The sequence below is a fragment of the Paramisgurnus dabryanus genome, chromosome 24 (assembly GCF_030506205.2).
Source record: "Paramisgurnus dabryanus chromosome 24, PD_genome_1.1, whole genome shotgun sequence".
Lineage (NCBI taxonomy): Eukaryota > Metazoa > Chordata > Actinopteri > Cypriniformes > Cobitidae > Paramisgurnus > Paramisgurnus dabryanus.
In genome coordinates, this window is record NC_133360.1 from 29,318,528 (window position 1) to 29,331,938 (window position 13,411).

The 13,411-nt window shown below is 34.8% G+C and overlaps 1 protein-coding gene across 2 annotated transcripts in view; it reads right to left on the minus strand.

Moving 5' to 3' along the window:
- Nucleotides 1-2,694: 2,694 nt before the first annotated feature.
- Nucleotides 2,695-13,411, minus strand: part of grm7 (glutamate metabotropic receptor 7) — a 189,091-nt gene continuing 178,374 nt past the window's right edge. The window contains exons 10-11 of one of the 2 annotated variants that reach the window (XM_065259836.1): nt 12,317-12,338; nt 2,695-3,972 (exon numbers count right to left, since the gene is read on the minus strand). In XM_065259836.1, coding sequence (XP_065115908.1) covers nt 12,334-12,338 — 5 coding nt within the window. In that variant the 3' untranslated portion in view covers nt 2,695-3,972; nt 12,317-12,333. The remainder of the gene's footprint in view (nt 3,973-12,316; nt 12,339-13,411) is intronic. The other variant, XM_065259835.1, reaches the window with a different exon arrangement.

Genomic DNA, 13,411 nt, shown 5'->3' on the forward strand with positions numbered 1-13,411 from the left:
TTTAGCCCTGTTTTACTGAGAGTTTTATTTAGTGTTTTAGTCTAGTTGGTTTAGTTAGCTGGCTGGGTTAACTACGTGTGCTCTATCACATCATTAAAAGTCTTTATTGTGTTTTATAAGTGTTTATTTGCGGCTGTCATGTCAAGATTTGTGAAGGGATGTTCCAGTATGTTTTGATGTTATCTTGTTTTAGTTTATCTGTTGCTGGAGTTGCACTTAGTTAAGAATGACAACATTTGAAAAGCATTTTAAACAACCATGATTTCTATTTTTGTTTTTCATTTGTATTGCTTCCGTATTGTTGTCAGTAAGTGTACATCCGTGCAATCATAGTATGATTTTATACAGGTTGGTGGAGTATGTAGACATATCATGGATATAATGTGGTTTCATAAATTCGTTATTTGAATGGCCTTCTTGTACGAAGGATTTTTGCCATACCATAGGTTTTCGTGAAACGCCGCCACTGTCCACTACATACACAATTTAAGATAAAACTGAGCCAAAACGTTTTTCACTAATTTTAAACTCTGTGTATGTTTTGATAATCGTTCTGAATTTGATCTCTAACAAAATTCCTTCATAAAAAAATGCAATTATTTCAGCTTTTTGCAAAAAACAAATATTTTTAAAGAAACATACCCATATTTAAGAGTTTACAAGCGTTTTGTTTGTTTATTGTTTGTTTAACCCTCTGGTGTCTAAGGGGTTTTTAGGGCCCTGGAGAAGTTTTGACATGCTTTTGCATTTGTGCTTTTTTCAGTTGCTTAAAAACATAATAATGACAAAAGTCTCATAACACTGGGCTACAGTATTATATGAGCAACATGTATGTATTTTTGAGACAAAAATTTTTTTTATGCATGGTTTTTGAAAAAGCAAAATGTTTAATTCACTGATATAAGACCACAAAAGTCATTCTAAACATGTTTTCCCAAGTCTGTCCTTTCATTGTCTTTCGATATGTTTATATATGTTTTTAGAAGAAAATTTTCATGGAAGGCATTTTGTGTAACTTTTGTGAAAATCTACTTTTCAAAAAATGCCTGGGGAGGAATGCGTTAAACACGTCTGAAAGTGCCAGGCAGATGACAAGCGCTTGCCAGCGTTTTTTCAGCTGGGCGCTTTGGTCGCTATGATACTCTTCTGTTCTGTTTATGAGTCATTGTACGATGTGCTGGTTGGTTGTTGTAGTATTTAACCCCCCCCCCTCCAGCACTGTGATTGGATGTCTGAGTAAAAAGTGACACTGACCAGCTGAGCGTTCTTTCCTAAGTTTAACACCGAGCTGGCCACCGCCATAAACGCCTTGGTGTACGTGCCCCCTTAGTGCATTTACAACAAGTGCATTTACAAGTGCAGGTACTGCTAAATCTATGTACTTGTGGGTTTAGGAGAATAAAGGCACGACTTTATAGGTAAGCACAGGCACACATACTGTAAAACCTTTAGCTTTGGGCAGCGCATGTAAGTGGAGCTGAGATGAGCCCAACCATTTCTCTCAATTGCGATCCCCGCTCACCTACAATTTCATCCCACTCCGGTAATGATTATTTTCCCCATGCAAGTCTATCATTACTGTATCAGCTTTTTGGATAGACCAACAAACATTTTTTCATCTTTGTGTCTAACTGTGCATTTTCAATGTGGACCACACTTAATGCCAAATGTTAGAATTTGGATATGTAGAATTACAAAGTATCAACTCTTATGAAATCAAACCCAGACGGTTTCTTGAATGTGTAATGACCTCCAGTATATCAACATCCTCACGCTGAGCATTGATATTTGCTGCGTGTCATAACCAAGTTAAAGAACCGTGACAGTGTTTTGGCAAACGTGTTTTGCAAACCACACATATTTCCTTCCTCCGTCACCCGTACAAAACTTCTGACTTACACCGAAAACACTTTAGACTTTAAACTCTCTCCAGCTGTGGCTGAAAGACGCGTATCTGTCATCCTCCGTCAGGCATTAAGCTTTAAGCACACAAAGTCTTCTGCTGACAATGCATGCTTGTCATCAGTGTACGTTCTTGTGTGCTAATGCAGAGCCGTTAAACTCTGCTTTCATCCTATTTTATAATTCAGAAGATGGGTTTGAATACAAAACTTTTACAGAAGCATTTTCTGCATTGTCCCATATGGGATTATGTCTGCAGGGTCTTAGGGGGTGTGCACACCAAAGCTTTTATGCAAATATCACAACAACCAACCGGCACATCGTACAACGACTGATAAACAAAGCAAAAGCATCACAGTAACTAAAGCGCTCAGTTGAAGAAAGCTGGCAGTCAGCTGAAAAAAGCTGGCGTCCGTCTGGCGTTTAAAAGCTTTGGTGTGCACCCACCCTTATGCCATCATAGTGAATCTAATTTTATAAATCTTTGGGATTTATTTGAATTCTCTAAAGAGTTTTTGGATGGTGTGTAGAAATCAGCTGCTTCTTCATAAAAATCTATTTTAAAAATCCAAAATTATGTTTTGTCGCAGAAATATTAAAATGAAAAGGCAAATTTTCTGAAATGCTTGTCAATCTCTTAAGTAAAATTGGCCATATTTACTTTCACAATACTCATTTTGGGGCTTTTGTTATTTCAAAGATAAAGATGTTTGTCTTTTTAATCTTTCATCACATCATTTAAGGTAAATTAATTTAAAGGCAAATCAAGCAAAGACTAATGAATAATAATAGTAATAAAAAATAACCAAATGGTTTTATTTCATGTTGGTACATTCTCGGACAACACCACAGTATAGTTGCATGAGTGGCCAAACATAAAAAGTCTTCCACGATATCAGCACATAAGCAGCAAGGGCAACATGAATATACTTAGTACAAACAGTATAAAACATACATGCTTTTTATTTTTCTCTTATTTTCTTTTTTAAATATATATTCATATCTTTTGCACAATTTCTCCATAAGTTCTGGGGCATTTAGAAATTCCAAGACAAATTAAAGCCATATTCTGTCTTGACCGAGTGAATGACTAAAACATGAATGAGATACTTATGAAGGAAAGGTGAAAAAAAAAAAGATATGAAATAATCAGAACAGGCCAGTGTGAGAGAATTGTGGTGAAATATTCATTTACTTCAACATCGAACATATCAAGCATGCATTGACGACTGCTACATGAACACTTCCTTTAAAAGAATTCTGAAACACCATCAGTTCTGAAACACCGGGGTTAAGATACTGAGAAACCAATGCAACGTCTCTCAAACCACTAAAAACACAGTCGATGGTCTACGGACCCTTACAGACATGATGAAAATGTCACGTTTATCATGAGAGGAGAAACCAAACAGATGGAATTCCAAAAAAGATTTGAGGGAACGAGATCTCATAGAGAAGAATATGGCTTTAATACAATGTGCATCCAGAAAAACCAAAGAACTGAAACAACAGAAATGCTGAGAGAACCACACGAACTTGCACGGAAATCTGAAAAACTTGCAGTTTGGAAGTACGTGTAAAGACGAGGAAAAGGCCCCGGGGCCGGCATTCCGAAGCCATGACAACCTGAATGAAGTCTGTGACAGATTATCAGATCAAGCGCCTTATCAAAGGTCTATAGATTTGCAACCGACGTACGAGTCGTGTTGTGCCGTTTTAACCACATCAACAAACCGTCATTCATCACAAAAAAATAAAATACAACAAAAATGTATTTTCTCCTTTGATTCGTCTCGCTGCTTTTTGTAGGTATTTTTCTGGGTGCATTAAAGTGTTGAAAATCAGCTGATGTCCTCTTTCGTTGGTAAAGCCGAAGGCCCGGTCGCAGTCCTGGCCCTCAAGCAGAAGAGAGGTGAGAAGGGAGGGATGGAAAAATCCTTTCTTCCCACTTTACTTTGTGCCAAAAGCCGAGAGAAACCGAGAGCTGTCATCGATCACCTTCTTCCTCCGCTGGAGGCTCTCAGATCACAAGGTCATTGTAGCTCACGTATTTCTTCTTAGCGGCTGGACCTGAGAGGAAGATTAAAGATAGACGTTCGTTTAACATTTCTCACGAAATGACGACGAACACATCCATTCCTGCTTGATGACCCAACAGTGACACTTTATAATCCCAGGATGTTTTAAGAGAGGAAAGAAATTTACAGTTAAACAAATCATGTCATAGTTCTACTACACTTTTTTTCCTAATATTTAAACTTTTTTTGCACATAAAAAGTTCCACCAAAATGGTAGGGTGCTGATGGTTGCCAGGGTGTTGTGGTTTTAGCATGTTGCCATGCATGGTCCGTATGCAGTTGCTAAGATGATCTGTGTGGTTGCTAGGTGAGCGCTTACTGGCCGCTGGTGGTATTTGTCACTAGAGTAAATCATTAAATGTAAATCAATACGATTTTTTATTTGCTGTATTGTCTGCAGATGAAAATGTTGGTTTTGATAACTTTACAAGTCACATAATTTAAAGTGTCATTCATCACTAATGTCAGTCCTTACAGAAAAACGTTAAGATTTTTTGTGATTGTTGCGTGCAAAAATCATTGAACTTTCTTGTTTTCTTAAAAAATGCAATTTTATGCGATGAAATTGCAAGAACTTGCAAAAACAGTTTGCAGCTTTTGCCGCTTTTCAATGATGTTCACGTCAGATACTCACGTCACTTCATAACGTTTCCATGGCAACAGGGACATGTCTGCGCTTGTGGGAAGTAAATGCAACATTTTTCAACTTTCTGATAAGATATATGTGATATTTGGATTATGAATTCATGCATATTTTCCATACGGAAATCTGCAATTTATGCTGCGAAAGTGCGTATTTGAAAAAATGCGGCCTATATGCGGACTTTGGCTGATTATGCGTTAAATCGTGCAATCGCATAATCAAGTTTTTCTTTTTTTATTGTATGCACAACACAGGACAAGTTACGTAATGATTTACGTACAATTATTTCAACGATTATTTCACTGCAAAAACTGATTCATTCAAGTTACTCAAATTTTGTAAGGTAAGTGGTTGCAATTAATTTATTTAAGCTATTTAAAAAAAAACTTTTGTTTAAATGTAGCATAAAAAAATTGATTGCGACCACTTACCTTAACTTAAATTTGAGTAAATTGAATGAATATTTTTTTTTACAGTGTATGACTCTTGTCTTAGCAAACACCGCTAATAAAAATATAAAAGCTTAACTGGTTAAAAAGTTGAACTTGCATGAATGTAAATAAACTATGATTAGAGATCTCCTCAAAATTACAAAACAAATCTATAAAAACATCTCAAGTCATATGAACATGACCTTCAAAACCTGCCACACGTGGTTCTGTAAAATAAAGTGACCCTTATGTGGTCTTTTGCATGTAAATTAACTTCTAAATATTTTAAAGTAAAGGTTAGCGCATAAAAAGATCATTGTGGCATTTAAGAGTCAGTAGCCCCTTTAATATTTGAGTTAAATGTCAGTCTAAAAGCAATTTATTCTCAAATGTGAGTTTGATGAATGTGGACTCAGAGGTGCTTTCAATATGTAAACACTCATAACACATTGAGTTTTATTCACTTCACAGGATTGAGGCCAACTTCATTCCTTTATGCAATGTATTTTGTAAAGTTTAATTTTACCTACAGCAGAAAGGAACAGGAAACTAAAGACTGGACCTCAAAAATGCATCACCCAAACAAGCAACATTTTTATATATATATATGACGCTAATAGCAACTACTCTGCTTCATCTCTGTTTAAATGATCATATTGCTCAAAACTATTTTAGCTTTATTGCAGGACATATGTGTGACAGGTCACATTTAAAGTTCTCCAAATGAAATCCTTAGGAACACATAACTAATGATAAAAAAAAAAAAATTATACTTAAATTAGGAAATGTACTAAATATTCATGAAACATGATCTTTACGTAATATCCAAATTTTTGGAATTTAAAATGTTAAAAATGTATTGTTGGTTATTGCTACAAATATACCTGTGCTACTTATGACTGGTTTTGTGGTTCAGGGTCACATATTTCCAGGAGGACTGAATATTCAGTAAAAAAGAATGAGGCGGGACTTTTATCTGTAAAGGGATGGGAGGGGTTTAAAAATAAGGTGTTTCAAAAGCGGAAAAAGTTACTTCATTTTGAAAAAAAATATAACAAAGATGTGCAACCTGAATCGATGGCCAAAGATGAATGAGTAAAGCTTACATGCATAAAATGAACACTTCAATAATACCATATTTCTAATACAACATATTTTTAGTTTTTTATCATATCTTTTCCCTTATTTCTATACTGTTTTTAAAATGTTTTACTGTTATGAAAAATAAATGATGTCAAAATATTGTTTAGTTTAATTTTATATCTAAAGCAACATTTTGTCTATTTAGTGCTTTGCTCCGTCTGGCACAATAATGTCTTAAAGGGATAGTTCAAAAACAGGTTTGTAACAACTTGAGAGTGAGTAAATGATGACAAAATTTAACATTTTTCGGTGAACTATGCTTGAACTATTTTCACTTTGGTACTTTTCTATTATATTGATGAGATCCTTTTCAATTTACTTGATTTAAAGAGTCCGCTTATCGCACCGTTTATTTGATGTTTTATTGTTGATTGACAGCATGGGTGTGAATACAAAGACATTCTACAAAATTAAATAGCGGGCTGTCTACAGTGATGGTATTACCCTGTAAAAAGAAGAAGAGGCAATGTGACCCCATTTAAAGATCTCATTTGGCCCACCAGCTGAGTTTCGCTCAACCACGGGGGTCGACTGTTTCACATTTCTTCAACTAATGAATCTTCAGACAGAAGCCATTACGTCTCTCCTGACCTACAGCAGCACATCCTTACAACTATAAACGTCTCACTCCCATAATCCACCTGAGACAGGCAGAGCATTGAAATGAGGCTAAACGTCAGCTGTGAATGAAAATAACAACAGCACAATGAAGGAAGTGCTTCTTGGTTTCCATACATATAAATGGCTGTTCGCATGTAGTATTTATTATAATTACAAACATATAAATGTAACAATTTTCAACCTGCCCCACATTTGATCATGTAAACTTTACTCACAAATTACATTACAGCTCATTTGCATAATTATGTTTTTTTTTCAGTTTTGGAGCATTACTGGACACACCCACATCGCTTTGCCGATGATCGCTGTTGCTCAAATTGCCTTAAAGGTGCAATTTGTAAAATTTAGGACGATCTATTAAAAAACGGAATATAAGAAACATAACTATCAGTGTTGGACGTAACGCATCACAAGTAACGTGCATTACGTAATAATATTACTTTTCTGAAGTAACGAGTAAAGTAACGCATTATATTATTATAAATCTACACAATAATATAAATAAAGGTACTTTTTTTTAAAGTAATGCGAGTTACTTTTCAGTTTAATTAACTCAATTTAAAAATAAAATAATGTTCTGAATTAAACTGAACATATTAATGTAGAATAACGCACTCTGTGCACCTGAGCGTGAACAGTTTGAGTCAGAAACGGAGATGGCAGGCCAGAGCTTACCATTTTTGCAATCATAAAAAACACCTGCACGGCCTGAAAGAGATCAAGCCTCAGACAAGGAAAAAAAGTAACACAAAAGTAACACAAAAGTAAAGTAAACATTACTTTCCATGAAAAGTAACTAAGTAATGGAATTAGTTACTTTTTTGAGAAGTAACTTAATATTGTAATTAAATTACTTTTAAAAGTAACTTTCCCCAACACTGATAACTATATTATAAAATAAAGACCTTACATAATGAACTGTATTGTTTTAATTACCTTGAAATTAGCAGTTTTTATCTATATACACCGCAGGTCTCCTTACATGGAAGTCGCCATCATGTTTCTATAGTAGCCCTAAATGGACAAACTGCTCTGTAAAGTGCGTTGTCCCTACGTTGTCTCATACGATGGTGTGTTTGTCCTGTGACAGCTACCGTAGCTTCACTATTCGTTTCAAAATTAACGGGTGACCTTTGGACTGAGCAGTTAGTTGCTATTCACAGTCTCACCACTAGAAACTCCCTGACTGCACCTTTAAATCGCCACATTATCAAACTAACATAATATGAAAATTTTTGACAAAATTTTTTGGAAAAAAATATTACGTATCGATGGTAAAATTTTTAAGTTGGATCTACTTAAAACATTACTTTGATTGGTACATTTTTTTTTCAAACCTCATTTTCTCACTTTAAGTGCAAAATTCAACCCAGTCTCCTATAGTCACATATTTTTTATTCTTTTTTGTGATACTGTCACGAATTTCCGCGTTTTTTTCATGATCGTATCACAAATTTCTGTTTATGTGTCATTGTCATGTATTTTGTTACTCAACTGCTTTTTCCTATTTTCAAACCATTTTCGCTTTGGTTTAGGGTTAGATTCGGTGTTTGCGTTAGGATGTCACTTTATATATTGGTTTTTACCATTTTTTTTCGGATTTATTTTTTTATATATCCCCTGGCGTTAGGGTTAGAGTTGAGTTTGGGTAAGGATGTCATTTTATGTAAATCTAACCCTAATCCGAAGCGACAATGGTAAGAAATTAGGAAAAAACATTTGAGTAACCAATACTTGACAATGACACACAAACAGAAATGTGTGATACGATCACGAAAAAAACGCGGAAATTTGTGACTATAATTTCGAGAAACTGGGCTGGAAAAATTTAAATAGAAAAATCATACAGACAAAATAAATTTTGTAGGTGTTACCAATTGAAGTCATTTTCTAAAGTGTTTTACCTTAAATTTTTCACAAAGTGAGAAAATGAGAGTTGAAAAAAGTGCTACCAATCGAAGTTAAGTTTTATTTTATTTAAAATTTTCAAAAGAAATTGTAAGTTATAAAAAAATCTATTTTTTAGGTGTTACCAATTGAAGTAATTTTTTAAGTTAGTGAAAATTTCACTTTTAATATTGTATGTTTAGTGCATAAATTATCATGTTCACAAATGTTTACGTCATGTAATACTGTATTTTTGTACAACTGTAATTTTGTAAAAATAGTTTTATGAACAATTCTCTAAGCTTTTAAGTAATAAATGAGATTAAAGAGCACCTATTATCTTGCTAAAAACAACGGTATTAATTGTAAAACAATGTATTTGCATGGTTTATGGCTTAAAAACATTTTGTTGCTCCGGATATCCTTGCCTCCCTAAAGTTGCTCTGATTTTGTACAAAACTCATCGTTTTGAAAAGCACAGTGTCCTCCGATTGGCCAGCTAATTTGTGCGTTGTGATTGGCCTGAATACCTCTGACGTCATCCTGAAATGTGACGCTCCTTACCATGTTTGAAAGATTTGCACACAATGCAATGCTGACAGGAGTTAATATCATCTTTACTACCTTATAATAATTGATGCCCTTTAAATGGCTTGCGGACACTTTGAATCTTTACAATTGAAATAATGTAATAGCGCCCATTAATATTATTTTATTAAGTTGATATTATGAACCCAGAATATATTAATATATTATGGATCATTACACTGTAAAAAAATTCCGTAGAAATTGCAGCTGGGTTGCCGGTAATTTACCGTAGATTTACATTTATGTTATTTACTGGCAAGAGTTTGTTCAAAATTAAATGAACATTAAACATTTACAAGTCTTTGTCTTTACAGAGTAAAACTAAAAAAACAGCATCAAGCAAAACATTCTGGGAAACAAAATCTGAAGCAAAAAACAGAAAAAGGTTGATGATGATTTCTGGTTCCCAGAATGCTTTGCATGAGGCTGTAATTGTATAGTTTTATTCTGTAAAGATAAAGACTTGTTAACTTCTTTAACTCTGTGGACCCTGTACCGGGTCCAGAATTATCTTATTTTGACTTAATATAAAATATTCCTGTAATTTGTAATGGTCTGTCATGGACCCAGTACCACATATGAGATACTGTTTGAAAGCTTAGACTCTCTACTTTCTGCAGATATGCATCACTTTGACATATCTTTTACTGTAGGAAAGTTATTTACAATTAATTTACACCATCACCCCCCCGATATTTTGTAATATCTTTTAATATTCATATATTTCATGTTTTTCAAGTATGACAAACATGGGCAAGTCTTATATCAAATGAAAGCTCTCACTCTCAGGAATAAGTCTGCAGCGTTATTTTTGTCGTATTATCATCACCTATCTAACAATCATCGAATGAATAATGAGGTAAAAAATTGTCTTTTGTAAACATATGGGAAACTTGAGTGTGGACTGCCTCAGATAGCACATATAGCCACAAATGATACACCATCTTTTATTTTAGGTCCTACTCTAAAAAATGAGTCCATTCACAGCATTTTCTTTGGTTGTGTGCATAATTAATCCCTTGCTATTTATTATATGTGCAAAACAAAAAATTAATATGAAAAATTTATTTTCGCACACTTCAGTAAAATGAGAATAACTTTTGAATGCAACATGCTAAAGAGTTCATTCTTTTTTTGGGTGTTTACTGTCTGCTGCTGGTAACAACCAGAACTGTCTGCAGTCTGCTAGAGCACCCAGAACCAGAGTTATACACTATCAAAGATAGCATTTACAACATAAAAAAAGAAAATTTGGTGTTTTAGCATATGAAAAACCACATAAATAACACTATTTGTCACAAACAACAGCTTTTTATGTAACTTCAAAGGGATTTTTGCAAAATGATATAAAGATATTGCATTTATTCCACTGTATGTGGTTATGGGAGCACTTCAAATGTTTTTAGGCAGAAATTGTATACCAAAAGCGTATTAGTCCTCCCATCAGTTGGAGTAAAATAACTTTTGCATTTATTATGATAGAGAAAAAATTCCTTTTTCCTCTGTAAGCTGGCAATTGCTGGAATCAAACAAAACTGTCTGGAGGTTTCGTTACCACTCAGGGCCAGAGTTATACACTTTTAAATACAGACTTTAGAAAAAAAACATCAAAAAGCGCCTATTTATTTTTGTGCTTATTAGAGAACTGACAACACATACAACCATGTTTAGCACTTTTAACAGTGTTTTATGTAATTTCAAAGGGTTTCCTGTAAAATGATACCAAACTTTTGTATGTGCACCTCTGCATGTGGGTATGGGAAGCTTTTGAAATTGGGTAGGCCAAATCCAGGCAAAAATCCCCAAAATAGCCTCAGAGTGTAAGAAGTTAATATTTAAAATTTATTTAACTTTGAACCAACTCTTGCCAGTAAATAACATAAATTTAAATCTACGGTAAATTACCGGCAACCAAGTTGCAACAACATTGAAATTTCTACGGAATTTTTTTACAGTGTACTATCTTTTAGTGACTGCAAGGATCATTAGGATATTGAATATGACCCTGTGAATATGGCAACTTTTTTGTTTATCTTCAGTGTAAAATATCCTCTTTTTACATGACTAATGTAGAGAGTCAGAGCAACTACAGTACATCAGTTCAGATGCGGACTGTTTGTAGCTGTTTTGCAAATTGTGTTGCATTCTTGCAGTGAATTCCCCTGCTGTTCGGCATTCGTGAAGAAACCAGCATGCGAAATGTGATGAGAATTTGCATGTGCTACCAAAATTGTTTAGAAAGACGGCCGTTCTACTCTTGTCAATGCTGTCTGGGCTGGATAGTTTTAGTGATTATTCCTCAGACTGTAAAAATATTTCAAGGTTCAGGACATTCTTAAAATATTAACAGACCAAGAGGAAAATGGAGAGAAAAAAAATGAGTGAATGAGTGCTCAGGGACGATCGACACAGATGGTTCGTGGCTCTTTTGGGACTTTTGGCAGTGTCTGCCATCAGGTTGACATTTGGGGAATTGACCAGTGGGGATTGCATTTGACATTTGAGTTCACTGTTTGGCAACTATGTTAAACTGCTTATATAGTCTACTGTGTGATAAACAAGTGGGCTTTTTTATAATTAATCTTATACCTGAGCTAATTTAGTTTTGATGAGTGAATCCAAACTGATGCACAAATGCAAAGATAAATGCTTATAATCGTGCATGCACTATATGCACTTTTTTAATAGAGAAGAGTACACTACCGTAAAACAGAATATAAATGGTTTATTGTTGACTTCTTTGTGGGTCCATTCAAACTCTATTTTGGCAGATTTTCATCTTTTACTTGGCTAGTCAAATATAATAGTACAATGCAATTCTTTCTATGAATGAAATTTAATGACTCTTAATAAGAAGTCTTACTGATTTACGCTGTGTGATGGTCATTAAGTTTTGTGAAAGTTTCGAAGGCCTTGATTAATGGCCACAAAAGATTGATTAGTATTTCCATTTCGTTCTTTCCCCAAACCTTAGAAAACCCAGCAAGGTCATAACGAAGTGAAGTAGATTAATTTGGTCTTACCTGATAAATTATGAGAATTAGCCTGTTGGGGAAAAAACAATACTTGGTGAGCTGTTCCCGAGCGAACCAACAGACGCTGATTGGTCCAACAGAAGAAAAGCAAAACTTCTGATTGGCCCAAACAGCTATGTCAAGCTGTGTTGATGTACGCAGGTGAGTGTGGTTTGCACGCAGGTGTGCAATAAGCTATGGTGGCAGGGAAAAGCCTGGCTTCGGAAATGACATTTTCCGGATTTGGTCTTTGTGCCTAGTGTCCCAATTAATAATGGCATATTGAACATTGCAGGTGAATTCTGGGAATGCGTTGCCACTGTCAATAAAAAAGCCTTTAGTTTTGAAATGATCTTAATTTCCAAAAATTGTCTTCTATATTCAGATCAGTGAAAGATTGAAATTGCCTGTGCCTTTATAGGTCAAAACAGTGTAAACAACACCACAAGTATTTTTTATCTGCTGAAATGGCTTTTCTTTGACGTGACCGCATGCTAATCCTGTGAGTTTAGAGAAACTCTGAGCTATTACTCAGGCCCTGTGGTGTTCATTAGAGGGAATGTGGTCATTCACAGAAGACGAATTCATTCCATTATAATCTGACGCAAGCTCATGCTGCAACAAGCAACGGTCCAAAGCAACAGTACTTCAGCTCACTGTGACATTCTGGCAAGCACGGCACCCTGGGATATGAACGCTTCATTACACCCGGCGGCTGGAGGACATTTTTGGGTCAAGCTTGGGTGACATATTTATAAGTGTTTTATTTTTTTATGTTTTCCTCTGGAAGGATTCTGATACAAGCGCTCAGATTTAATGATTACATCGAAATCATTAGTAGTGTTTTAGAAGTTTAATATTAATTTTGTTAATTTGGTTTCAAATTATTTTCTGCTATTTTGGTGATGCTTTTAAAAATAACTATGTTAGATATTTTAATAATACTTTTTCCATGAAGTTGTATTTGTTAGCATGAGTTAAAGGTGAAGTGTGTAAATGTTAGTGGCATCTAGTGGTAAGGTTGTGAATTGCAACCAATGGCTCAGTTAACAGCTCACCTCTCGCTTCTAAAACGCATAGAGAAGCTATGGTGGCCGCCAGCGA